Source organism: Podarcis cretensis, assembly GCF_951804945.1.
Source record: "Podarcis cretensis genome assembly, chromosome: 7".
NCBI classification, from domain to species: domain Eukaryota; kingdom Metazoa; phylum Chordata; class Lepidosauria; order Squamata; family Lacertidae; genus Podarcis; species Podarcis cretensis.
The window spans coordinates 51,730,697-51,756,842 of NC_137176.1; the positions used below are offsets into that span (position 1 = coordinate 51,730,697).

The window sequence follows — 26,146 nt, forward strand, 5'->3', positions numbered from 1 at the left end:
GGCTGGCTTGTTCTGGGTTATCTATAGGATGTAATACCTAAAAGAGACAACCAAATAAATCTGAAGTGCTGTTCATTCTCTCTACTTTCTCATAGAGTGCATTGATTCCACTAGGTCTACTCCAAGTGTAAACATAGTTGGAAACCACCCAATGCCTTCCCCCATATCTTCCACAGAGGAACTTTTACCGAGTTCTTTTCTTCTGCTACTGGACCACAGTAAGCCTTGCAATTAGCATCACTTAGCTTTTGCTTTATTTCTGAATGGCACTTTTTGAACTGGGAAAGCCGTTCATTAGCTGAAAATTAATAGCCGCAATTTGATGAGTCACTTTGTAGCTCCTGGTTGTTGTTTTTTTAAAACACAATGTTTTCCAGTCATGGAAAAGAAGCCACTGTTACCAGCAGAGCAGAGAAAAATGAACACACACAAACATGGTTAAAGTAGATTAAATGAAACCACGTCAATTTCTCAAAACCAAACTACATGTGATATGGCAGTGGAGGAAACAGTGCAGGCACAAGAGATCGCACCATCCCCTCCTCATCCTCTTTCTCCTGTGACCTCTCCTCCTCTCACCCTGGTTCCACTGCCACCACTCCTGCTCCTATTCCTTTCTCCCTGTTCCTGATTATTATTATTATTATTTCAATTATAGAATTGTAGAGTTGGAAGGTGACCACGGTGGTCATCTAGTTCAACCCCCTGCAATGCAGGACTCTTTTGCCCAACGTAGGGCAAAACCCATGATCCTGAGATTAAGAATTTCATGCTCCACTAACTGAGCTGTCTGTAGCTAGAAATAGCACAGACACTCTATCAGCCACCTTACCCAGAATGCTTCACTTTGAGGAAGAGCATGGCCTTGACTTTGCCTCAGAATAAGACAGGGTGTAAGAGGGAGAGCCTCCAAGGCTCCAGGATGGGTGGTGAGGCAAGTGAGGGGCAGTCTGGAGGGGTTAATTCACTGCTGTCTGTGTCCCCCACCTAGGACAGTTGCCTCAGCTTGCTTCATCATAGCGCTGCTCCTGAGTTAAATTCCTTCAGTTCCTGCCTTGATTCTGTTAATTATTAGCCCCTCCAACAGACGCACTTTGCATTTTAAGGGTCTGAGCGCTAGGGAACCAAAAAACCCCCCCACATTAAATATTGTATGTAATTTGGCCCTAAATGGTGTAAACCAGCGTCTTTTGAGAAATTGCTACTGGGCTTCACTCTGAAAAGCACTTAACAGAATGCTAATCTAGTGCTGCTAAAAGTTCTTGCAACTCCATGAGTAGGCTTCATAATCAGGCCCTGCTGCCAGAATCCAATTAATAGCGTACTATAGAAGCTAGAGCCATGCAAAGATATTTAGCCTCATTATGTGGGTACTGGCTTCACATAGCACTTTGAAGTTAATTGGTTGGCCGTGAATAAAAAACAGGCACATTATTGATAAAAGAGTATCTATTAAAATATCATTTTGAGATGGATAAAATATTTTCAGCTGCACATATAAACCATTTTTTCCTTTAGGTCAGGTAGGGGAATAGGACTGAAGATGATTCAGGATGAAGTAGTAGTAGCTGCAGAAAATCAATTGGATGATACCTTAGTCAAGGAAGTACATGTTTTCTGTTCTTCTCTTCCAGCAACAGTAGTGCCGCAGAGATATGGCTGGTCATATGTATTGCATGGAAGCTTGCTGGGAAGCCTGCATTCAGTATGCATGGCCAGCAACGTCTTGGAAGCACTATTGCCACTGGAAGCAGGGTTGCCAGACCCCAAGGGCACATTTTCCTGCCCCCAACCAGGGCAGGGGGAGGGCTTGACTCTCCAAGTGGGTGACAGCGCCTTCCCTACTGAGACTTTGTAAGCAAGTGAGAAGGAATAATCCTCTCACTTAAGCTACACCCAGGAACACCCACTTTAGCTTAGTATTTTTTTATTTTAATTTCCAAACAGTTGCATATTTTCTTGCTTGTTATGACTTTGCATTTTTTTAAATGTGAATGAGAAGCCCTCAGCAACTGCAGTTAAGGCTTAATGTGTCGTGCCTAATGTTGTCCCACCCCTGTGGCATCACCAGGGGCTGCCTCCAGGCCTCCTCAAGTTTGGGCCTTCAAATCTCCGGGTTTCCTGAGTTTTCCTGAATTTGCCTCCTAAGGCCAGCCCCGTAATGAGACCGGCTTTTCTGTGTTGAAAGGGTTGCCTTGCTAACAGAATTGTAACATGGGAGAAACTGCTGGGAAGATGAGCTATGAGATTCTGAAATGAGGGCAAACACCTCAAAAGAAGTGTATTCTGGTAAAGCTGGTCTGGGGGAGATGTCTGAAGCCAAATCTCTTCTCTTTCTGTTCACTCGCTTTTAATAATCTGCACACGGTGTCTCAGTAGCTGTCACCTCCTCCTTGAACAGAACCCCAAAACCTAGTTCCTTCAAAGTCTAATTTTTGATGTGCACAGCATACCTTACTGGCTACTCTTTTATCAGCACTCAGAGCTTGCATTTCCTCCCCCCCCCCATGCCTTTTCTTGCACAGGGACTTCTTCCATGAGATCTTTGTAGAGCTGAAGAAGACACTTTAATCTTGTGTGTATAAATGACTTATGGATGATGGAAATTTAGGTTCTTCCATCCATTACCAGACAGTACTGTGTGTGTGGTTTTCTGTCTGTCTGAATGATCACCCAAGCACGAAGATTACAACTTCAACGACAAATAGCATCACATGAATCTTAGGTATCCAAGAAGGAAAAGACTTACTGATACATCTGCTACATGGCTCTGACTGCATTTGATTGTTCTGTGTTGCGCTGTTCACTTTGGATGTGTGGGTTGTTCTGTTTTTTTGTATGCCAGTCTAATTTTAAAGATTCAAAATGATGAACTTCTCCAGGGAGAATGTTCTAAGAGTATAAGGTTTTTCTGTTCACTTTATTCATGTGCAACTCTGCCAAACTCTTAACTGTTGGCTTTGGAGCATTTTCCGCACAACCTATACAACTGCCTTTCAGTTTTACCACTATCTTGTTCTTTTGCTTCATGCTAGTTCACCTTCAAGGGACGCGGGTGGCGCTGTGGGTAAAAGCCTCAGTGCCTAGGGCTTGCCGATCGGAAGGTCGGCGGTTCAAATCCCCGCGGCGGGGTGCGCTCCCGCTGCTCGGTCCCAGCGCCTGCCAACCTAGCAGTTCGAAAGCACCCCCGGGTGCAAGTAGATAAATAGGGACCGCTTACTGGCGGGAAGGTAAACGGCGTTTCCGTGTGCTGCGCTGGCTCGCCAGATGCAGCTTTGTCACGCTGGCCACGTGACCCGGAAGTGTCTCCGGACAGCGCTGGCCCCCAGCCTCTTGAGTGAGATGGGCGCACCAACCCCAGAGTCTGTCAAGACTGGCCCGTACGGGCAGGGGTACCTTTACCTTTACCTTTTAGTTCACCTTCAAAACACTTAACAAAGTTACCGGTAAATGTTATCATCATTTTAATTTCTCTTCATACTGATGAATTCTTCCGCAAAATTTCAGTTCGCAAATACAAGTAGAATCCATTCCAAATCCAGTAAAAGTTAGTCTGGAATCTAAGTGAAATGTTTGATTCCAGTCACCAGGGCACGCCAATGTGAAGTGTAACAGGGGCGGGGCGGAGTGGGCGGGTCACCCCAGGTACCACTCGGGGGGGGGGAGATGTCCTGCTGCCTCCCCCCAGCTGTAGAGTGGCTGAGGGCACGTGCGCAGTTAGTATGGGCACCACTTGTCTGGGTGCATGCGCGCTGCCAGGTGGTTCACCCCGCCCCTCTGCGTCCCACCCCGGGTGCCAAAGAGGGTTCCTCCACCACTGGAGTGTAATTCTCTTGCAGGCTCAGAAGGAACAAGGCTATTCTTGAGGGTTTATAGTCCCAGGCCATTTAGGAGACGGGTGAGAAACCTGACTTGGAGTAAAACTCCCATCATTTCTGAAAATTGGTCAGTCTTGCTTGAGCTGATGGGAGTTGGAGTCCAATAACCTCTAGAGAAACACAGATTTCTTATTCAAAGATCAATAACAGCACCTTGAATTGGGCCTGGAAGGAGATGAGTAGGTGGTGAAGTTGGTAAAAATTGATAAAATATGATCCCATCAAAAGGTTCCATTCAAATCTTGGTGGTACCTACTGGCAGCTCCCTATTTTGAGCAAGCAGGACTTCATCTAGTAACTCAGGCTGAAATCCTGGGAGTAAGTTCTACTGAACTCATTTGGATTAACTTCTGAATGCATAGGCTTGTACTCCATGAATTTCCAATTTTTAATCGGCTGGATGAACATCCCAAAATGGCCTGAGTAAAATTCCCTTTGCATTTTTCCTACCGATGTCCATAACAGCAGAATGAGGGCAACACTGAGTGCTTTTGAAAGCACCATCTATAAATCATGAGATAATTGTGTCTCTGAAGAGTGTTAAAAGTGGCACTGGGAATCCCATATAGTAGTATTGGTATTTTAGCCTTAGGGAAATATTTCTGGAGCAGAAGGATTAATGTGCTGAGCTCAACAGTAGCTGTACCTGATTTAAGAAACAGCAGATGAAAAAGAAGAGGAGGAAGATATTGCTATGCAGCCCAGTAAAATGTGAACATCACATTATATAGAGAGCTCTCTAAGGATACAGCTTGAGTCCAGTTCCAGCATTTGAGTGAATAGTATTTCTGAGTTCCTGCCATATGCTGTTACGGCAACCAACATAAGAAGAGCCCTGCTGGATCAGACCAAAGGCCAATTAATCTGGCATCCTGTTCCCCATCACAGCCAGCCAAATGTCTATAGTAAGCCCACAAGCAAGACAAGCTGCCCTTGTTTGGACAGTTAGCTTTTCCATTTAGCCATCTTCTATAGAATCAAGTTACAGGTGAGAATTGGGTTCAGCTGGTAATATACCCTAACCCAAAACTGAACCTGAAACTGTGCTTCCCAACTGAAACTGAATCAACCTCTGTCACTAGTTGTATTTAAGAGTGTAGGATTGTTTAGCCCTGTTTAGTCCAGCCTTGTCTGCTCTGACTAGCAGTGGCTGCCCAGGGTTGCAGGCAGACACTTCTTTCTTATCCCCTGCTATCTGATCCTTTTGACTAGAGATGCTGTGGTGTGAACCTGGAGCCTTGTGCCTGCAAAGTGTGAGGTATGAGCTCCCAGTACGTTTCCAAGCACAATTCAAAGTGTTGGTGCTGACCTTTAAAGCCCTAAATGGCCTCGGTCCAGTATACCTGAAGGAGTGTCTCCACCCCCCATCGTCCTGCCTGGACACTGAGGTCCAGTATCAAGGGTCTTCTGGCAGTTCCCTCACTGTGAGAAGCCAAGTTACAGGGAACCAGGCAGAGGGCCTTCTCGGTAGTGGCACCTGCCCTGTGGAACACCCTTCCACCAGATGTCAAAGAGAAAAACAACTACCAGACTTTTAGAAGACATCTGAAGGCAGCCCTGTTTAGGGAAGCTTTTAATGTTTAACAGACCACTGTATTTTAATATTTTGTTGGAAGCTGCCCAGAGTGGCTGGGGAAACCCAGCCAGATGGGCAGGGTATAAATAATAAATTGTTGTGGTTGTGGTTGTGGTTATCATCTCCAGGGGGACAATCGGGTCCCATTTGAATGGAAAAGTTGAGGCTAGAATGATTGCATTGCAGGGAGTTGGACTGGGTGATCTTTGGGTCTCTTTCAATTCTACAATTCTATGATTACGTTACTGGAAACCACAGGAGGGGAAAGGGTTCCTGTGCTCGAATCCTGCTTGTGGGTTTCCCATGGGCATTTGGTTTGGCCACTGTGAGAACAGGATGCTGGACTAGATGGGTCATCAGCCTGATCCAGCAGGCTTTTATTGTGTCCTTGACTGATGGATCTCTTAAACTCACCTAGCTATTCATCCATGAGGACAGGTAGACCTTTTGACAAAGATATTGTTTCAAGAACAATAGAGCTTTTGAAGAGGTGGGCACCTTTGATGTTTCCCTGCCTTAATGGAATTTTTTGTTCTAGTTATTAATGATAGTGTGCAGAATTTCAAAACCATATAAAATAACTGTATTTTCATGGCAAGACATGGATGAAATAGCAGCTAGGCTAGATTATTTATTTATTTAAAATATTTATAAGTGGCATTTTTTATATATATAAATACCCCTCTAAAAGCTACTTTCAACAATCAATATACAACCGCTTAAAGGCTGTAAACCGTTGAGAGGTTTTATTACAGTTAAGCAGTATATAAATTCTGTCAAACAAACAAATTTGTTTTAAAAATAAGCTTCAAAGCTATAAAAGCAAAATACTAAAAATTAAGCACCGACTGAACAACCCTCCCCTCCTAAAACTCATCCAGCCCAGTAAAAGCACTAAGATCCAATAAATATCACTTAAGCCACTTTAGAAATTCAGCAACCTGATAAAATCCTATTTAAAAGTACACAACAGAAAACAAGCAAGCCTTTAGGACATGGCATCTCCCCCACTATGGGGCCATTGCTAAAAAGGCCTCTCCCTTGTGGCCACACCAATCCTCTGCTCCCAGTTGTGCCCTTGACAATGATCTTAAAGTAGGGGCAGTTCTGTGAAAAAGGCGTGCCTTACTATAGCAAGTAAAGGATGAATTCATAACCAAAGGAAATCAGCGGAAATCAGTCCCTATGGACAGGATGCCAAACCACTGAATCATGTACTACTGTGAGAAAAGGGTGGAGAGAATTGTGGAGAAGCCTCTGCATGCTCTCTCTGTCTCACTAGATTCCTTCTAGTCTGACTTCCCTTGTCTTGCCCATCTTCCTGCCTTAGAAAATATTTTTATCTTGGCTGGCTTGCCATCCAGCACAGATGTGTTGGCCTTTGGGAGGATCCTTCCTTATTCTGTTGTCAGTCAAGCAAAGCTGATGGAGCCAAAATGTTTCTGAGCAATTTTCCGCTGAACATTCTGCGGAGATTATGTGCCACAACCTTCTTCAGACTAATATAACTTACGAAACAATATTCACAGAAAGTAAGCCTCCCTCTGTTATTTACAAATGACATGACTCCTCCTAGTATATTTAGTGGGATTTATTCCCAAGTAAAGGGATACGGGTGGCGCTGTGGTCTAAACCACTGAGCCTAGGGCTTGCCGATCAGAAGGTCGGCGGCTCAAATCCCCGCGACGGGGTGAGCTCCTGTTGTTCGTTTCCAGCTCCTGCCCACCTAGCAGTTCGAAAGCACGTCAAAGTGCAATAGGTACCGCTCCGGCGGGAAGGTAAATGGCATTTCCATGCGCTGCTCTGGTTTGCCAGAAGCAGCTTAGTCATGCTGGCCACATGACCCGGAAGCTGTCTGTGGACAAACACTGGCTCCCTTGGCTTATAGAGCGAGATGAGCACCGCAACCCCAGAGTCGTTCACGACTGGACCTAACAGTCAGGGGTACCTTTACCTTACTCCCAAGTAAACCATGGGATTGGTGTTCTGTGGCGTATTTTTGCACATGCTCACTCATAAGTAAACCCCACTGTGTTTCATGGGGCTTACTCTCAGGTAAGTGTACAGGAGATTGCAACCTTCAACATGGTTAGGCTACTTAAATCAAAATGCCACCAATGGGATTCAAGAAGACTAAGTGCAATACTACAATCTTCACCGTTCGGTTATTCATCCCTCTTCTGCTCTGAATAATGATATTTTTTGTTTTGTAACATCAAGTAGTGATTTAGCAACTGTCATACCATTTTGCTGCAAACTTTTAGACATTTCAAGGGCAAATAGCTGGTACAATTAAGTGTGTGGTCCCTTTCATTACGACGCCAGTCATAATGTGCAAAACTTTCTACAAAGCAAGTTAATTCTTGTGTTTTGTGGCCTTTTGTACAACTTGAAAAAACAGAAAATCGCTGTGCAGAGTTTTCAGTACCTCTTTGTTTGAAATAGAAAGGCAACAAAAATGAGTAGGAGGGAGATAAATCTATACCTCCTTTGTATATACTGTTTATGCCCTGGTATTGGGTCCTTGAAGAAACCACATTGAAACGTCTATTTGCGGCAGCAGAAAAGATACAAATAACAACTTTGTTTGTGTACATAGTGGTAAAAGAGTGGTGTTCTGGGAAAGCGTGGCAAAAAAGGATTCTTACTTAGAAATAATTATTAATAATTCTTAATGTAGACAAGCTTAAATAACTTTCCTGGAAAGATCTGTATACTACTGATAGCACAATAGAGGAGTCAACATGCCACATTTATCTGCCACAGCAGGGTTGGGAATCCTATAGCTCTCCAGATGTTGCTGGACTCCAAGTTACACCTCGCACCATCCCTGATGCTGGCTGGGGTTGATGGTCACAGGTTCACCTGGGGCAGTTCCAAGGCAGTTGGCTCCACTCCTTTCCTCACACTACTTGTACTCTTCCTCTTCTCTCCCCAACCCTCCCCTCTTGCTCATATTATACTTTTTTTTGCTGCTGTTAGTACAGTGGCAGCACTGGCGGTCTCCTTTGTTTTGAGGAAGGGGCATCAGATCAATATATTCTGGGCAATCTGCCCCCAGAGAGTATCCGCTCTGCCCCTGGCTTACTGCAGTGACCGGAATGCCTCACTCTGAGCAAGGGATGGGGCAGATGCTCTGAAGAGCCCCAGTCAGAAATCTTGCCAGGCAGCGGGGTGGTGAGAGTAGCATTGGTTGAGTCAGCAGTAAAGCAATTGTGCTAATTCAACACTCTTTATCAGAGGTGTAGCATGGGGGACTAACTGGGGCGATTGGCCCAGGTGCAGACATTTCTAGGGGTGAACTTCTGCAGTTTTCGCCCCATGCTTCCTCTCCTGCCTGCTCACCTCACTTGAGCAGCACACCCAGCAGCAGCAGCTGGGAGAGGATGGTCTCTTGTACCCTTGGCTGCACAGTATCCCCTGCCAGCAGGGGAGGTGGGCAGATGGCAAGACTTGTGGCAGTGGCAGCACCCCAACCCCAGGAGGTATGCATGCATGTCCCACCATTGCTCCATAGCTCTGGCTGGCAGCAGCTGCAGTGCCACATGGAGGCGCTGGTTAGGTGGCGCAATACTTGTCTTAGGGTGCAAAGTATTTTCCTTGCCCTGGGCTCTGGCAACCCACATTACGACTCTGTCCCCTGTCCCCTGTTTTCTGAGGCAATTGATTCATTTCACCTCGTGAAAGGACCAGCACTGGATTGCGCACCCCAGTGTAGTTGTACAGTAGTTGAGTGAACTACAGGTACCACGTAGGCATGTGTTTTGGCTCCAAGAGAACTGAATCATGTTTGCTCATGAGAGTTGTGAGGAATTAAAGAAACGTGTTTGCATCTGGATTCATTTCAGCTGAATGTGTCTGTTTCTCGCGATGCTCTTGCCCTGTTGGCTGCAGGAAAACTATAGTTTTGGCCCTATAAAGCTCCTTTAGCTTAACACCGCAGCTTTGTAACTATATTAGCTACCGGTTTTTCTGAGCAGGTGGGGATGCTTTTGCTCTGTTGCTACTCTTGTACTGGATGATGTCATTGCATGACCTTGAATTAAGAAGCGATTTCTAAGTCAAGAGGAGAGTCCTCCAGAAAGGCTGATCCCAGATGCCAGACACTAATGAGATAATTTGGTAACATTACTTGTAGAGGTCTGCAATTAATTCTTTGGTGGCTTCACTGACTTTCTAAAGGTCCTGTCTAGCACTGCTAATCCTGTCAGTAGTCTTTTCTTCCATGGGAGTTTAGCTCAATAACCTAATTAGGCACTTCACCACAAAACCAGGGTGCAGCTCTCTCTTCCTGCTGCCAGACTTGCAGGCAGTGGCCACTGAAAAGACACCCAAATTGGATAATCCCGGGCAGGGAGGGGGAATGACTGAGCCAGTCTGAGGTTTATTGGATCCTGGGACAACTGCATTACCATGCATGATGGTATCAGGCCTGATTTGGACCAATGATCACCCTGCCTCACTTCTGGCTAGACCGGCATGCTCAGCAGGGCTGTGGATGCAGCACAGCTCTGTTCAGCCCCACTGCGCAGCAACTGGGTTTAGGAATACACACTTAATCACTTAACCTCTAACTTTAACCTAACAATAAATGTGAGAAGAGGCAGGCAGTGTATACAGAACAGAGGGGGAACTATATAGGACAAAGAGTGGAATAGCAGGGAAGTGGACAATGGAAGTGGGATGGAGGTAAGGAGAAGCGAAAAATGTGTTGTGTGAGCTGGCCACATGCAGCCTTCAAGTTGTGCTGTTTGTTTTTAAGAATGTTCTTCAGGGGGTGCCATAGTTAGAAGATACATTAAACCACAATTCCAGTGACACTTTACTGCAATTCTGTGAATCTCAGGTTTATTGACTGTTTCTCTTACTTATCCAGTGTGTTTTAAAACCTCCTCTGAGTTTTAAAAGCAGACCATAGCTAGGTGTTTGTTGTGTCATTCCTGAATGAAAAGAAATTGCTTGGTGCATGTAGTTTTTGCACAAACTGTTGCTTCAGTACATATAAAAGTATTTTTCAGGAAAGTGCCTGGAGGATTTTTAAAAATACAGCATTTTATTACATGTTATCCATATCATACATTTCACTAGAACCTCTTTAAGACTACAATATATGAAGTTATAGTAAGAGGAAACGCTAATGTAGTGTTCTCTCTGTGACGGACAACACTGCACTTTGTTTTATTGAAAGGGCATTCAGCATTTGATTTAGCATTTTGTGCTTTCACTTAACGATGCAGGCTACATATGTCTTTAAATCTAGGACTGTACATCTGACATTTTTGCTACTTGTCACTGCCATTGGATATCTTACGCATTGGAGTTGAAACAGGTGGTAGTGTAGGTCTGCATGTCACACCAGATGAAATCACACAAACATTCTGTCTCAGTGATGGATTTGTCTGATTTGCTCCAAATAGAACTGACTTTGATCTTGTACTGTGTAATGTCTTAAATGTAAAAAAGTAAATGTAGCCTTGATGTCATTTATCTGTTGTTGTTTTTTTGTTTTTCACTGCCCATGCAAAAATTAGTTTTGCAGTGATTTTTAATATGCTGATACTGATGATATTTTCTAATGAAGAACTCCTAATTGATACCCTGTAAAATAGAGAGTAATCAGTTTGTTGAACAAACTGTATTTGTTTTTCAAAGGTAAGGACATGCTTTGGGGAAAAGTTGTAGAAGAGCTAATCTCAGAGAATTTACATTCTGGTAAGGAGGATAAATATTGTGCCTATGCATAAAGAAATTCAACAACAGTTGTTAGAAAAGTATGTAGCAGAGTTGAGTGCATCTTGTCTTCCATAAGACATACCTTTAGCCCAACGCTTAATTCACAAGATCTCTCTTCCTTTGAAAAAGGCATGTGCTTTTCTAAAATATATATGGTCATTTATCCTGATGATTATATATGAACTCATCTTAACCTTGAATTCTGGTTAGACAAAATGTAAAATTGAATGTGAAGGCGGTTAGAGGTTGGGATGATGGTTGTCAGCTAAGTCTTTCCTTCATTTTTCTTGTTGCATTATCAAGGTGTTGTGTAAACATGACTCTCTTCTGGGCCTAGTCCTACCATTAGGCAGAGTGAGGTGACTTCCTCAGACAGCTGACTTTGGGTAACGCAAAAGTGTAGCAAATGGAGATGTAATGGCTGCTGTGCCCCTTTATTGGGTGGAATGGGCCACATTTCCTTCTCTGTCTCAAGCAGCAAAATGCTCTCTTTCTAGATAATGAGCATTACAAGGGGCAGTAGCGGTTGGTGAGGTGGAGCAAGACCGCTTAGCTAACCTCCTATCATTACCATTGCTGTGGCATACTGGGAAGGGCAAAGTTGGTGATGAGGCTGGTGTGGTACAGACACCAGGAGAGCTGCTGTAGCACCACAGTCAGTGCATTTCAAATGTTCCAGCCTCATCATCACCTTGCCCTCCCAGTATGCCACAGGGATGGCAGCAATGGGAGGTCAGGTAAGGAACCCTTCCACAGTCACTACTGAAGAAGGGGAAGTACATTTCTTCTCCAGGAGAGAAATTCAGCACATATTCATCAGAGAACCACATTAATTATTATTTTATTCTGTTTGAATGTTCCATAGGGAAACAAAGCCATCACATATGGATTGATCAGATCCATTTATTTGGGTCTGGGGAAGCAATTTCTCTATAACAGCAGTTGTAGATCTTTTAAATAATAAATTATTATTATTATTATTATTTATTATTATTATTATTATTATTATTATTATTAACAGTTTTGGTTGTGGAACCTGCTTCAGAATCCAAAGCTCTTTAAAAAATAATAATAATGGCGCCTCTTTTATGTTGTTGTTTTTAAATAACCTGACTGGAAGTGTGAGCAATTTGGAAGCTTACAGAGATGGCCATTTCTATCTGTTGGAAACCACACCTTGAATAAATTCGTCCCAGCTGCCTTTTAATTTCATCACTGTGGTGTTCAGTCACAAAACCCTGGGGCAATGGGGCAAGGCTTTAGTAAAAGCAGCAGCCATAAATAATAGTTTACATTACAGTGTCTCAGTGTCTTGGATCAGCCACTTAGGACTTAAAAAAAAAGCCCCCCCCCCCCCGCAAAAAAAGCAATTATACCTTTCATTTTGGGACTGATTTAAGACACACAAGAAAATTCCGTAAGTCATTTCTGTGGTGGTTTGGGCTATTTTCATGACAGCAGAGTGCCAGAAATCTCTAAATCTAGATCTGTCCTTGAGGTTAATGAGGTATATAGGTGTGGCTTTTACAAATAACTGTTTGATTGCATTCATAGTTAAGCCTCTTGAGGAGTGGGAGAAACCCCAACCAAATATATGCATATAGCTAGAATAACTCTGTATGCATTTAATTGAAATTATTGAACAATGAAAGAGGCTTGTTGCTGTAATCCTATTTTCATTTTCCTTGGAGCAAGCGCCACTGAACACAGTGGGACCTGTTTCTTAGTAAACATGCATAGGATTTTAATGTGGTGCTTTCAGAAGCATTTAATGTTCTGGGCAGACGTACAACTTTCAGTAGGGTTAAGGGTAACAGGTGAGCTTCAGCTTTTTTGGGTCTTCTTCAAAATGTCACAAGGCAAAGACACCTCTGCGCCTGTTCCCATCAGAACACAAGAAGCTCTGTTCTACAATATCAGGTCATTGGTCCATTTAGCTCAGTACCGTCTACACAACAAGGGGGATTATTTACATGTGACCCTCCAGATATTGCTGAACTACAAGTCCCATCAGCCTCAGCCAGCATGGCAAGCAGCCAGCGATAATGAAAGTTGTAGTTCAACAACAGCTGGTGTGTCATGGCCGGAAGCGGCTCTTCAGGGTTTCAGAAGGTGTCTTTTCCAGTCCTACCTCAAGATGCTAGTGACTGAAAATAGGACTTTTCTTTTTTTTTTTTATTAATTTTTTTTTACATTTTCAGTTTACAGAAAAGAAAAAGAAGGACAAACCAGAAAAAAGAAAGAAAGAAAAACAATCCAACTTTCAAAATACATTTTTAGGTTACTAACTGGACTTCCCCACATCTCCCTCACCCTGCGTTCTTTACAATAAACATATCAGCAAATTATTACCTTGTTTCGTATCTTATTTATATCTTTCAGAGTGTTTTACTTCTAAATTTTAAAGTACCTTTTGTCAAATATTTATACCTTAAGATAATACATAAAATAACTTTAAATTTCAACTTTTTCTTACTTATAACTTAACTTTCTATTTTCCTAATCTAATTGCAGGAGCTAAAATTTCCAAGTCATGCAGATTCTTAACATTCATACAACTTATAATGTTTTTGTAAATAGGCCTTAAATTTCTTCCAGTCCTCTTCCATTGTCTCTTCTCCCAGATCTCGGATTCTGCCAGTCATTTCAGCCAGTTCCATATAGTCCATCAACTGCGTCTGCCACTCTTCCAGCGTGGGAAGGTCTTGTAACTTCCAATATTTTGCAATGAGTATTCTTGCTGCTGTAGTTGCATACATAAAAAAAGTTCTATCCTTCTTTAACACCTTTTGGTCCACAATGCCCAGGAGGAAGGCCTCTGGTTTCTTAGGGAAGGTGTATCTAAACACCTTTTCTAACTCATTATAGATCATTTCCCAGAAGGCCTTCACTTTTGGACAAGTCCACCAAAGATGAAAGAATGTCCCTTCAGCCTCCTTACATTTCCAACATTTATTATCAGACCGATGATATATTTTTGCAAGTTTGACTGGGGTCATGTACCACCTATATATCATTTTCATAATATTTTCCTTCAGGGCATTACATGCCGTGAATTTCATTCCAGTGGTCCATAACCTTTCCCATTCTTCTAACATAATGTTGTACCCAATATCCTGAGCCCATTTTATCATGCCTGATTTGACTATCTCATCCTGGGTGTTCCATTTAAGCAGCAAGTTATACATTCTCGAAGCGCCTTGGTCTTAGGTTCTAACAGTTCTGTCTCTAATTTCGATTTTTCCACCTGGAATCCTATTTTTTTGTCTGACTTAAAAACCTCTTGAATTTGAGCATAATGAAACCAGTCTTGCACCCTATTCTTTAATTTTTCAAAGCTCTGCAGCCTCCAATTATCTCCAATTTTTTCTATTATTTCCCAGTATTTCGGCCATCCGGCCTCCATATTGGGTTTTTTTCGAACCTTGGCCTCCGCTGGTGATAACCACCTCGGGGTCTTACCTTCCAATAAGTCTTTGTGTTTTGTCCAGACCATAAATATAGCTTTCCTGACAATATGGTTTTTAAACATTTTATGAACATTTACCTTATCGTACCACAAATATGCATGCCATCCAAAAACATTATTATACCCTTCCAGATCTAGGACGTCAGTGTTCTCAAGGAGTAACCAATCTTTCATCCAGCAGAAAGCCGCAGCTTCATAATATAACCTTAAATCTGGCAGGGCAAACCCCCCTCTCTCTTTTGCATCCGTTAATATTTTAAATTTTATTCGGGGCTTTTTGCCCTGCCAGACAAACCTAGAAATATCTTTCTGCCACTTCCCAAAACACTCCACTCTGTCCACGATCTGTAGGGTCTGAAACAAAAATAACATCTTCGGCAATACATTCATCTTTATAGCTGCAATTCGACCCAACAAGGAAAGTTTCAATCTTGACCAGATCTCTAAATCTTTCTTAATTTCTGACCAGCATTTTTCATAATTATCTTTAAATAGATTCAAATTTTTGGCAGACAAGTTTACCCCTAGGTATTTTACCTTTTTAACAACATTTAACTCTGTCTCTTTCTGAAACCCATCTATTTCCAAAGGTGTCAGATTTTTCTCCAAAACCTTGGTTTTTTGCTTGTTCAGTTTGAACCCCGCTACCCGAGCAAATTCATAAATTAATTCTAACACTCTCTTCGTACTAGATTCTGGCTCCTGTAGTGTTAAAACCAAATCATCTGCAAAAGCTTTCAATTTAAATTGTTTCACTCCGACCTGTATTCCTTGTACCAACCGGTCTTCCCTAATCATGTTCAAAAGCACCTCCAGAACAGAAATAAATAACAGAGGGGATAGGGGGCAACCTTGTCGTGTTCCTTTTTCAATTTTAAATTCTTCTGTCACCACATTGTTTACTATCAGTTTAGCTTTCTGCTCTGAATAAATTGCCTCTATTCCATTTTCAAACCCCCGTCCCACTCCCACCCCTTCCAAATTTTTCTTCATAAACCTCCAAGAAATGTTATCAAAGGCCTTCTCCGCATCAACAAAAATTAACACTGATTTTGTATTAATGTTGGTTTGCAAAAGTTCCAAAATATCAATAATATTCCTAGTATTATCAGACAAATGTCTTCCTGGGAGAAAGCCTGCCTGGTCCTTGTGAATTACTTCATTTAATACTTTTTTAAATCTACTTGCCAAAATATCTGCAAAAATTTTGTAATCCACATTTAGGAGTGAGATGGGACGGTAGTTCTTAAGTTGAGTCTTTTCAGTTTCCACTTTAGGGATCAATGTGATGAAGGCTTCTTTCCACGATTCCGGTGCCTTCTTCCCCTCCAAAATCTGATTGCATACCTCCATTAATGGTTGTATCAAATAATCTTTCAATATCTTATAATACTTGGAGGTAAGCCCATCCGGACCTGGAGATTTGCCTAGTTGCATATTCTGGATGGCACCCTCTATTTCTTGTTGTGTTATTTTATGATTCAGGATTGTTCTCTTTTCCTGGGCAAGTTTTGGTAAACCATTTGTTTTCAAAAATTGGTCTATCTCCTTCTCCTCTTGTGGCCCTTGAGTATAGAGCTTTTTGAAATATCTCTGGAAACACTTCCTAATTTCTTCGGGTTTCTGGATATCTTTCCCTTCAATCTCTAGATTGGTGACTGTATTCAATTTTTGTCTCTTTTTCAATTGCCATGCTAATAGTTTCCCACACTTGTTAGCTGATTCAAATGATCTTTGTTTCATTTGTTTAATTTTCCACTCAACTTCTTGATTTATCAATTTCGCGTACTGTGCTTGGTAAAATTTAATTTCTCTCAAGATCTCCTTCGATTTTGGCTTAGATCTCAACTTTTTCTCTCCATCTCTTATCTTCTCTAAAATCTTATCTTTTTTCCCATTCCAGATTCTTTTCTTTATCGTGTTCTGTTGTATCAGAAACCCTCTCATAACTGCTTTGCTTGCATCCCAGATTGTTCTCCTTTCCACCGTAGTATTCAAATTTATTTCAAAATAATCTTTCAAGGTTTTTTGGGCCTTCTTCACAATCTCCTGATCTCTTAATAGGGTGTCATTCATTTTCCATCTAAAGGAGCCGATTGGAGTAAGTCTTAATTCCATTTTCATAGCGTTATGGTCGGAGCAAGTTTTTGGGCAGATTTCCACTTTTCTAATCATAGGTGCCAGCCTTCTAGTTGTCCATATTTGGTCTATTCTTGTCCATGACAGATGAGCCTCAGAAAAGAAAGTTCCTTCTCTACCTAAGGGATTCTTAGTCCTCCAAATATCGATTAAATCCATATTGTCAGTTAGTTCAAAAAAAGTTTTGGGTAGTCTGCCATCTTTTGTTAGACTTAGGTCTTGTGACTTATCCATGTTTGTAGAGACCACTCCGTTCATATCTCCCATCATAATGATGTTGGTGTAGTCCAAATAGTCCAGGATTGTCTCATGCAGTTTCCTATAAAATTCTGATTTCCCCTCGTTCGGTGCATAAATTCCTAATAGCAAAAATTTTTCTCCTTGGGCCTGTATTTCAATAGCCAAAACTCTTCCTTGCTCATCTTTGAATAAAAATTTTGGTGACAGGCTCTCCTTTGCATAAATCACCACTCCTCTTTTCTTTACTTTATCCGATGAGATGAATTCTTGGCCTAATCTTTTATTAATCAAAACTTTTCTATGGAGCCTGGTCACATGTGTTTCCTGCAAGCAGATGATGTCCAATTGTTCTTTTTTCAATATATGAAAAATTCTTCTTCTTTTCTCTGGGGAATTTCCGCCATTTATATTCCAACTAAGAAGCTGCAGAGACATCCTGGGTCAATCTATTGGTCCTGTGGTGATGTCCCTTTCTTTTGGTTCTCTGGTCCCGAGGGTGTAGGTGCCAGTATAGGTGTAAGCGGTGGCGGTGGCCAGGCTCCTGTTGTCCCTTTCTGTAGATCCTCTTCGTGGTCGTTCAAGAACTTTTGTTGGTCTTCTGCTGTTCTAATTTTAACTTTCTTTCCTTTGAAATTAAAAGATAGTCCTTGAGGAAACTCCCACCTATAAGGAATTGAGTTGCCTCTCAGTAATTTTGCAAGTTCTATATACGTCGCTCTAAGATCCAAAAGCTGTTTTGGTATGTCTCTGTAAATTTCAGCTCTGTTGCCGTGGATGTCAAGTAATTTTCCAAAATGAAGGCCTAATATTTTATCTCTCTCTTGCTTAGATCTTAAAATGATCAAACAGTCTCTGGGTTTATCCCTCCTCGTCACTCTTCCCAATCTGAAAGCAGTCACAATTTTAAAATCCTTATCCTCTTCAATACCCCAGAACTTTGAAAATTCTAATGTCAGATAACCAATCAGATCTTCCTGTTCAAGTTCTGGAATAGCTCTAAGTCTAAGATTGCTTTCCCGATTTCTCAGTTCAGTCATCGACCAGTAGGCCTGCTGTTCACTAATAGGACTTTTCTACATGGAAGTTGTGTGTTCTACCACTGAGCTGTAGCCCTTCTCCTTCTGCCACTGCTGTCCCTTTTCCTGAGGCATTTTTGGCTAATCACATATCTCGGGCTCATATTTGTCTATTTCCATGCTGCAAAGAGACACAGGACCACACAGAATGGGTCAATAGAACATCTGAAAATATCTTTATAGAACAAATGCACCAAAACTGTATCAGGAGGCAGGTTGAGTTAAATTTGTCCAGAATGCTGAAGCTTTCTTGAAACATGAAAACACCACACTGTAGGATTATTGCTTGGTACACAAATATTAAGTGCCATGACAAACTCATGTCTTTTTATATATAATGTATCTGTTGGTCATAATGTAAGCATACTCTGAGATTATGGTATGTTAGACATATATATATATAAACCAAAGTTATTACAAAGCTGGTTTTATCAAATAAGAAACAAACCCAAGATTGTACTGCTGTCTCCCTTTTACATATAAAGTCTGTAAAGAGAAAAAGCTTTGTATGCTATTAGCTGCGGGTAGTTAATGGAGTTTATTTTTTTAACCCTTCAGTAGTTCTGTGGTATGTTTATCAACAGCACGTTAAAGATTACCACATACAATGTCATCTTTTATAAGCCATTGTTTCCCTTTTTGCTTGCAGCCGGATTTTAAATTCTCTTTTTAAACCAGAGCGGCATTACTGTGAATCATGGGTTTTGTTCCTTCTGAAGTCTGCAGTGAACCACGGAATGTGAAGTATTTACTGACTACATTATATAACTTGTCAGTCTCTTGCTGTAAGCAACTGTGCTTGGATGGCTTCATGGGCATTTGGGGGGAAAGGAGGGAAAAAACCCCAGGCAGCTCAAAGCAGCTAATCATAACATCCCCCTTTCTCTTAAAATGAGATCATTATCTTTAATAAGCTGCCTGTTGTAGAAAGAGAGAGCAAAGATTTCTAAACAAAGGGGAAAGATTTTCTCTTGCATTGCCTGCATGCAACTGCCATGTGGTTAACTTCCACATTCAGCACCAACATGAAGCAAAAGACAGGCACATCATTAGATATAAAAATGCTAATGCAGCATGCTTAGATGTTTTCCTCTTTCACTTGGTTCTTTAGTTCTTATGACTTTGTAGTTCTAGACTAAATAGCAGCTAAGACTAGTTTCCTCATACTTAGGTCTGGTGGAGCATATAAAACAAACGGGAGGAGGGAGAAATCTATTTCTCACCTCCCCAATTGCTCATTTCTTCAACCCTGACTTAAAATACATGCCTAGACACCACTAATTTCAAGAATCAGATGTAGTATGGGACCCCAATTCAGAATTCAGTCAAAGGATCATGCCATTCAAGGGGGTAAATCGAAGGCAATGCATATAAATTGTGTTTAACCTAATAAACAGCCCTGCATCAAGAGAGAGCATGCAAGATATTAGAAAGGACAGAGGAGGGGACCCACCACAGTTCATGTAGAATGGCCATGTGCCCTATTTTAAGGAGGAAAATCCACTGCTTGAAGGATTGCCCAATCCAGGTTTAGCTTAGAAATAAAGAAGGGAGATCGGGGCCGTGAAGTTGCTCATCAACAGTTAGCACCTAAGCAGGTCACCTGGTCAGTCTTCCCAACTATGATGAGCTGTATTTTATTTCGAATTACAATGGATTATTTTTTCCAAAATTTGCATCTGTCTGCATAAATTAGCATATGCAATTTTTATGCAGTTGCTGTTTTGTCTGTTCTCTTTCTGGGTGATGCAGTTCTTTTTTTTCAGCCATGTGTAAATTGCCATTCATTCAGACATTCTTGTCTGTCTGAATTGAGTCCCCGTGTATCACAGTGTTCTATCTCCACAAAGCTTTGTGCCTGTAAGCTCGTTCACATGTTAAGATGAATACAGGTACAAGCTGCCTTTACACATCTGTAAGTGTGTGAAAGAATGTGTGCTTTTTATTTGTTCAACTCAGCTATTGTGAAAATGAGCCATTAGTTGGAATGCTGTGTGTTCCCATACTGTTTCATCCTTATTAATTCATGGGTGCATGTTCCTTCCCTACAGAGATCTACTATTCTATGAGACCTTGAGAAAATTAGCAAAACCTCTGTCTGGTTTGCCAGTCCCTTGGGACTGTTTAGCTGACTTAAAAGTAGAATGTTGTGATTTCTTTTTTCTTTTTAATTACACTATAACCTGCTTTTTCTCTGAGGAGCTCAGAGCGGCTGACATATGATTTCCAAGTGGTCTTCCATCTATTGTAGCGTGCAAGACCCACAGTTGAACTCTGTCATGTGCCTTCAGACTGTTCACTGAGCTTTACTCATTTTTGTGTGTGTGGTTTTAAGGTTATTGGTTTTAATGACTGTATTATGCTATAATTTATGGCGTGATTTTGTTTTGCAAGCCTCCATAACAGTAGGCTGAAAAACAAGCTACACAACCAGGAATAAATAAACAAATTAATGTAGCCCTGCAAAGTGCCTATTCCTTATTTATGGTGGTTGGAGATTTTCATTTTTTAATTCATTGAAAATTACATTTTCAAGTTCTGTTTGAATGCAGTAATCACTGAAGGTAATGTTGGTTAAATCTCTTCTGGAAATTATTATTATTCTTAAATTCAAGCTAGATGCTGCATAATAAGTAAAGACAGGTCCCCTGTGAAAGTATGAAGTCTATGAAGGTAGAAAACAAAGAAAAATAGAGGGACAGAGAGAAAGGGACGGTATTGTTATCATCTACTCCATCTACCTGTGGCCTTTAATAATTGCATATCACAGCAAGCCCATCCAGCGAATGGAACACAAATAAATTGTGGCAGTCTCTAAATTACAAGTTTAGTATGTATGAGACTTCAAGGGGAAATAGTTGTGGATATACTTTGTTGTTGTTGTTTTGCATCAAGCTGTATCTCACACAATCATTTATGGAGAAGTGCAAGTTTTACACATTTGCAGAAATGAGAACCGACATGGGAGAGAATAGTTATTAGTTCAGGAGAGAAGTGTTTCCTTCCCCGCCAATATACAAATCTTGAAATCGTTAGGTAGCTTCTCTTCAGGCCTTGTTAAGAGAAATGGCTTTTGCCAGAAGAGCCAGAATCTCTGTTGAATAACAAGGACTCTGTGAAGAAGTAGAATTAGCAACAAATTGGTGACATTTATTAGTTACTTATAAAGTATGGTCCCTCTCCATTATAGATTCAGTTGCAAAATATTGAGCTGTTTTCCTTGTTAGTATGAAGTACTATGTGTATGTTGGCGATTTCAGTGGCCAGGCACTTAATCTCTTAGTGCTGGTGTTCAAAATGTTTCAAAGCCTTTTCTGTACAGCTGAGCAGTAAGAAATGCCATTAGCCTTGTCTGCAGCCAAGCTGGTTCAGAACACAATTTGTTCCTGTGTACATGCGTAGCTGACCAGTGTACGTAGTATTGCTTTAGTTTCAAGCGTTGTTAACAACTGTCGACAAAGGCTTTATTTTGTAGCTCTGGCAAGACTTGAACCTCTGTATAATACAAATGTTTTGCCATGCTATCCTGTATAAATTGGCGTGACTGTAAATTGATATTTTTCCAGGCTTCATTTGAAATGGCTCAATAATTCATATGCTTTACTTTCCGTCTTGGTGCTTGTTCCTCACCCACTTACTGAAATGTGTGCAGTAAGAAAATCCATATTTGAATGTGCATTTGATCTTTGCAAAATTAAAACTGCAAGATGGATATTTAGAAAGGGGAAATTAGAGGGCTGAGTTAGCCTTAGAACAATTGTTAGTATGGCAACATACTTCTTGGCTGTGTGCACATTCCCACTCACTCTGTGTCCAGCAAATTTGAACCACTGGTGTACACACGTTGGCCACAATCCATATGTATCTTGTCACTTCTTATGAAATACTGCATTTTGATGCAACCCCTCCCCCAAACAGCTTTGAAGCAAATGGAGAAAAAGAACAACCAAGCTGCATTTTAAGACGTTTAATATGTACACAACCATACATACTCTGATCCTACACATGTTTGCTTCAGAAGTAAGTTCCACGGTGTTCAGTAGGCTCTGCTCCAAAGCATGTATAGACTGCAGCCTAAGCCTCTGTGACACAGACAGGAATGATCAAGTGATCAGCTGACTTTAAGGATTAAATGACCCCATCGGCTGACCTGCAGTGATCTCAAGTGGGTAGGCTTTGAAATGTAAAGGGAGAAATGTAAAGTACTGCACTTGGGCAAAAAAAATGAGAGGCACAAATACAAGATGGGTGACACCTGGCTTGAGAGCAGTACATGTGAAAAGGATCTAAGAGTCTTGGTTGACCACAAACTTGACATGAGCCAACAGTGTGACGCGGCAGCTAAAAAAGCCAATGCAATTCTGGGCTGCATCAATAGGAGTATAGCATCTAGATCAAGGGAAGTAATAGTGCCACTGTATTCTGCTCTGGTCAGACCTCACCTGGAGTACTGTGTCCAGTTCTGGGCACCACAGTTCAAGAAGGACACTGACAAACTGGAATGTGTCCAGAGGAGGGCAACCAAAATGGTCAAAGGCCTGGAAACGATGCCTTATGAGGAACAGCTAAGGGAGCTGGGCATGTTTAGCCTGGAGAAGAGGAGGTTAAGGGGTGATATGATAGCCATGTTCAAATATATAAAAGGATGTCACATAGAGGAGGGAGAAAGGTTGTTTTCTGCTGCTCCAGAGAAGCGGACACGGAGCAACGGATCCAAACTACAAGAAAGAAGATTCCACCTAAACATTAGGAAGAACTTCCTGACAGTAAGAGCTGTTCGACAGTGGAATTTGCTGCCAAGGAGTGTGGTGGAGTCTTCTTCTTTGGATGTCTTTAAGCAGAGGCTTGACAACCATATGTCAGGAGTGCTCTGATGGTGTTTCCTGCTTGGCAGGGGGTTGGACTCAATGGCCCTTGTGGTCTCTTCCAACTCTATGATTCTATGATTCTATGATTCTATGAATGAAGGGCCTGGGTGCAGGTAGGTAATTTTAGATTCCGGATAATGATCGTAGGCTCCTCCACTTCAGTCATGTATTTCTTCAAGCACACATTTAACATTTTTATCCTTGTCATTCAACTGTTTTTTTTTAAACTACTGATAGACTCTAACAGTTAAGAGGGGAAAATGAGCAGCTTGATAATAAGTCTGTGTGTGTGTGTGTGTGTGTGTGTGTGTGTGTTTTGCACATACCATTAAGCCAAATTATGGTTTTGTGCAAAACTTCAGTCTTCTGGGAAAGTTCTACACTGGTGGGGTGATTTTGGCAGTGACTAGTTGGTGGCAGTTTAGCCAGCCCTGTTCACACACACCTGCTCGTTTCAAGATTTGATTCCCTGCCAGAACTAGATATGGAAGAGGATCAACAGCACTGATAATTAGATCCGGTCTCCTATTTTGCCCCTTTCTTCCTATATTGATCTGACAGCATTATGAAACCTCCCTGGATAATGCTTGTCTGTGATCCCATTCTGCATTGTTATTTAATCAGTGGTTCTAGGTTTAAGATGGACTTGGCCATTAACTAATATTAGATCTGGCAGGCATATCAGATTTCAGGTACTTCTTTCCTGGAAAACCTTGGCATCCTTCCCCGATGTTTCTGCTCCAGTCTGTTTTCTAAATCTCATTAATATATTTTTAAATTCTAGGAGAAAACCAGATAACTGTAAAACTTAAGCTCTTTCAGCTGTGTGAGTTGCCCAAAGGTGAATTCTGTGTTCTTTTGGTAAATGGCTTAGATGGCTTCAAGAAGAAGCAGACAAATTCATGATGGATATATCTACAAATGGGTATTTTAATTATTAAATAAAAATCAGCACTGCAACATGCGTTCCATTTAATTAGTTAGATAATTAAAAACCTTTCTGGTTGATTAAAATGGAGCCCAAATTAATCACCTAATTGTTCAGGGTGGTAAAACAAAAATGGGATTCAATAGGGTCTCTCCAAGCTATGTGAATGGGCATTAAAATGGTAACTGTGATTCAGTAGGACAAGCAAATGTAAAGTGATGCACATTGGGACAAAGAATCCAATATATTCTTTGTATAATTCACATATGCACTGAAGGGGTCTAAACTAGTGGTGACCAACCAGAAAAGTGAGATTGAGGTTGTTAGTAGATAGCTTAATAAAAATGTTGACTCAATATGCAGCTGCTTTGGAAAAGGCAAATTCCATGTTAGGGATCATTAAGACAGCAATTGAAAATAAAACTGCCAATTCATAATGCCAGTATACGGATCTATGGTTTATCACAAATTACCAAAGGATAAGACTAACAGTGGCTACAAGCCACAACGGCTATATTCTCCCTCCACTGCCAGAGGCGGCATGTCTCTAAATATCAATTGCTGTGAATCACCGGTGAGGAGAGTGCTGTTGCGCTCTTTTTCGAAATCTTTTAGGTTCTCCCTTTGTCAAATGTGCTTCTGCTAGATGCCTCTTATATTCAATGTGTGTCAAGTGCTTCCTTGTGCGTTCAGAAGAGCCTGTATAAGTTGAGGCATCCGCTGGGATCCAAAGAAATGCACAACTACTTCTGTGTGTCCAAGGAAACTTTGAGCTTGTGTTTCTTGAACACTAGATCTCCATGGCACAGTGAATCGTCATCAGAAGCACTTTTCCTCTGAATACAAGTTGCTTGGGACGTACAAGTGGGGAGAGACTTGCTGTTTGTGGGCTTCCCATAGGCATCTTCTTGCCTGCTGTGAGAGCAGGATGCTGTGGACCAGATGTGGACAAGTGCCTATGAAAACCACAGATACTGTTTTAGAAGAGCCATTCCCTGCTTTTTCACATAGACAAATTTAATTTCTCTTCTCAGATTTAATGCCCGCTGTCATGTGTACACACTATAAAAAAAATAAAATCAAATAAAACAGCAAAACTTTTTAATTCAGCTTGGAAATCTGTATAAATTTGCAGGTGACCATTAACTACTTAATTTAAATGGTTGCCATTAATCAGCTCAATTTTCTATAACTGGCTGGTGGGTCACTGCTAAAATGTTAGCAATATAATTCTGATTACCTATGTTGGTTAGAAAATTACAGGGAAGCCCTGCTTCCGAGCCTCTCACTGTGACATCTGGTTGGCCACTTCTGGAAGCAGAATACTGAATTAGATAGATCTTAGTTTAATTTCACAAAGCAGCTTTTAACGTTCTTAAGACTGTGATCCCAAGCACGCCTCATCATATTGAACATGGAAATAAAGATGTTTGGGATCAGGATGTAAACATGATCTTGCCAGTGTAGTTGTGGAATACGATGGATGTTATTCTTTTAATATTCAATGATGTAAACCTACAAAATTATGCATGTTGTTCAGAGGCAGAATAACTCCTGTGCCCTCTTGCTGCAGGCTCTGAGGAATGTCACTTGCAGAACATTCCTTTCCTGGGCAGCCAAGTTTGGAAGCTAGTTTATTCCTGGCTGCAAAACTGTGCGGGTGTCTGAATGGGGAGACATGATAGCAAGAGAACTTTGATTTCCATCTCTGCCCACAGAGCAAGGATCAATGAAAGCTTCTCCTTTCATCTTGCAGAGACAGGTAAAAAAAAGAAAAAAAAGCAGCAGCTGTGTGGGGCTCTCCAAAGGAGAGAAATGATGGGGGTGGAGTGACAAGAAGTGGGGGAGAGGAGAGAAAGGGAGTATATCTGAGTGCTTGTGATTGGTAAGCTTTGCAAAAGCATCTGCCAGCAGGACTTCAGTGGAATGTGAAACCAAATCATTTACAAGTTAAAGATAGACACAGAGTACACAGCATCTTGGGTAGGGGTTTAAATTCAGTCTCTCACAATTCCTTGCTCTGGAGCTTTTCTTCTTGCCTCCTCCGGGACTTTGTTTGTATTTCCTCCAGACAATAAAAGGACTTTTAGTGTACTGGAATTGTTAGGGAGGGTGGGTGAGAAGATCATGGTTCATACTGCTGGGTAAGTAGCAAGCTTGATTGGAGCTCCTTCTTGCTTTTAACTATACATGCTCACTTTCCTCTGATCTAAATGTTATACGCAGGCATGCTTATAGG

The 26,146-nt window shown here is 41.4% G+C and overlaps 1 protein-coding gene and 1 long non-coding RNA gene across 23 annotated transcripts in view; one reads left to right on the plus strand and one right to left on the minus strand.

The window, feature by feature from the left end:
* Positions 1 to 26,146, plus strand: part of DTNA (dystrobrevin alpha) — a 185,145-nt gene that overhangs the window by 15,265 nt on the left and 143,734 nt on the right. The window contains exon 1 of one of the 22 annotated variants that reach the window (XM_079982638.1): positions 25,534 to 25,669. The exons of 19 other annotated variants lie outside the window; for them this stretch is intronic. Coding sequence is in view for 1 of the 3 variants with exons in the window: in XM_079982636.1 (XP_079838762.1) it covers positions 26,035 to 26,051 (17 nt within the window). In the remaining 2 variants the exon portion in view is untranslated. Of the gene's footprint in view, positions 1 to 25,533; positions 25,670 to 25,875; positions 26,052 to 26,146 lie in introns of those variants that run through there. 2 more of the 22 variants (XM_079982636.1, XM_079982639.1) reach the window with 2 other exon arrangements.
* Positions 1 to 26,146, minus strand: part of LOC307219513 — a 75,226-nt gene that overhangs the window by 11,222 nt on the left and 37,858 nt on the right. The window lies entirely within an intron of this gene.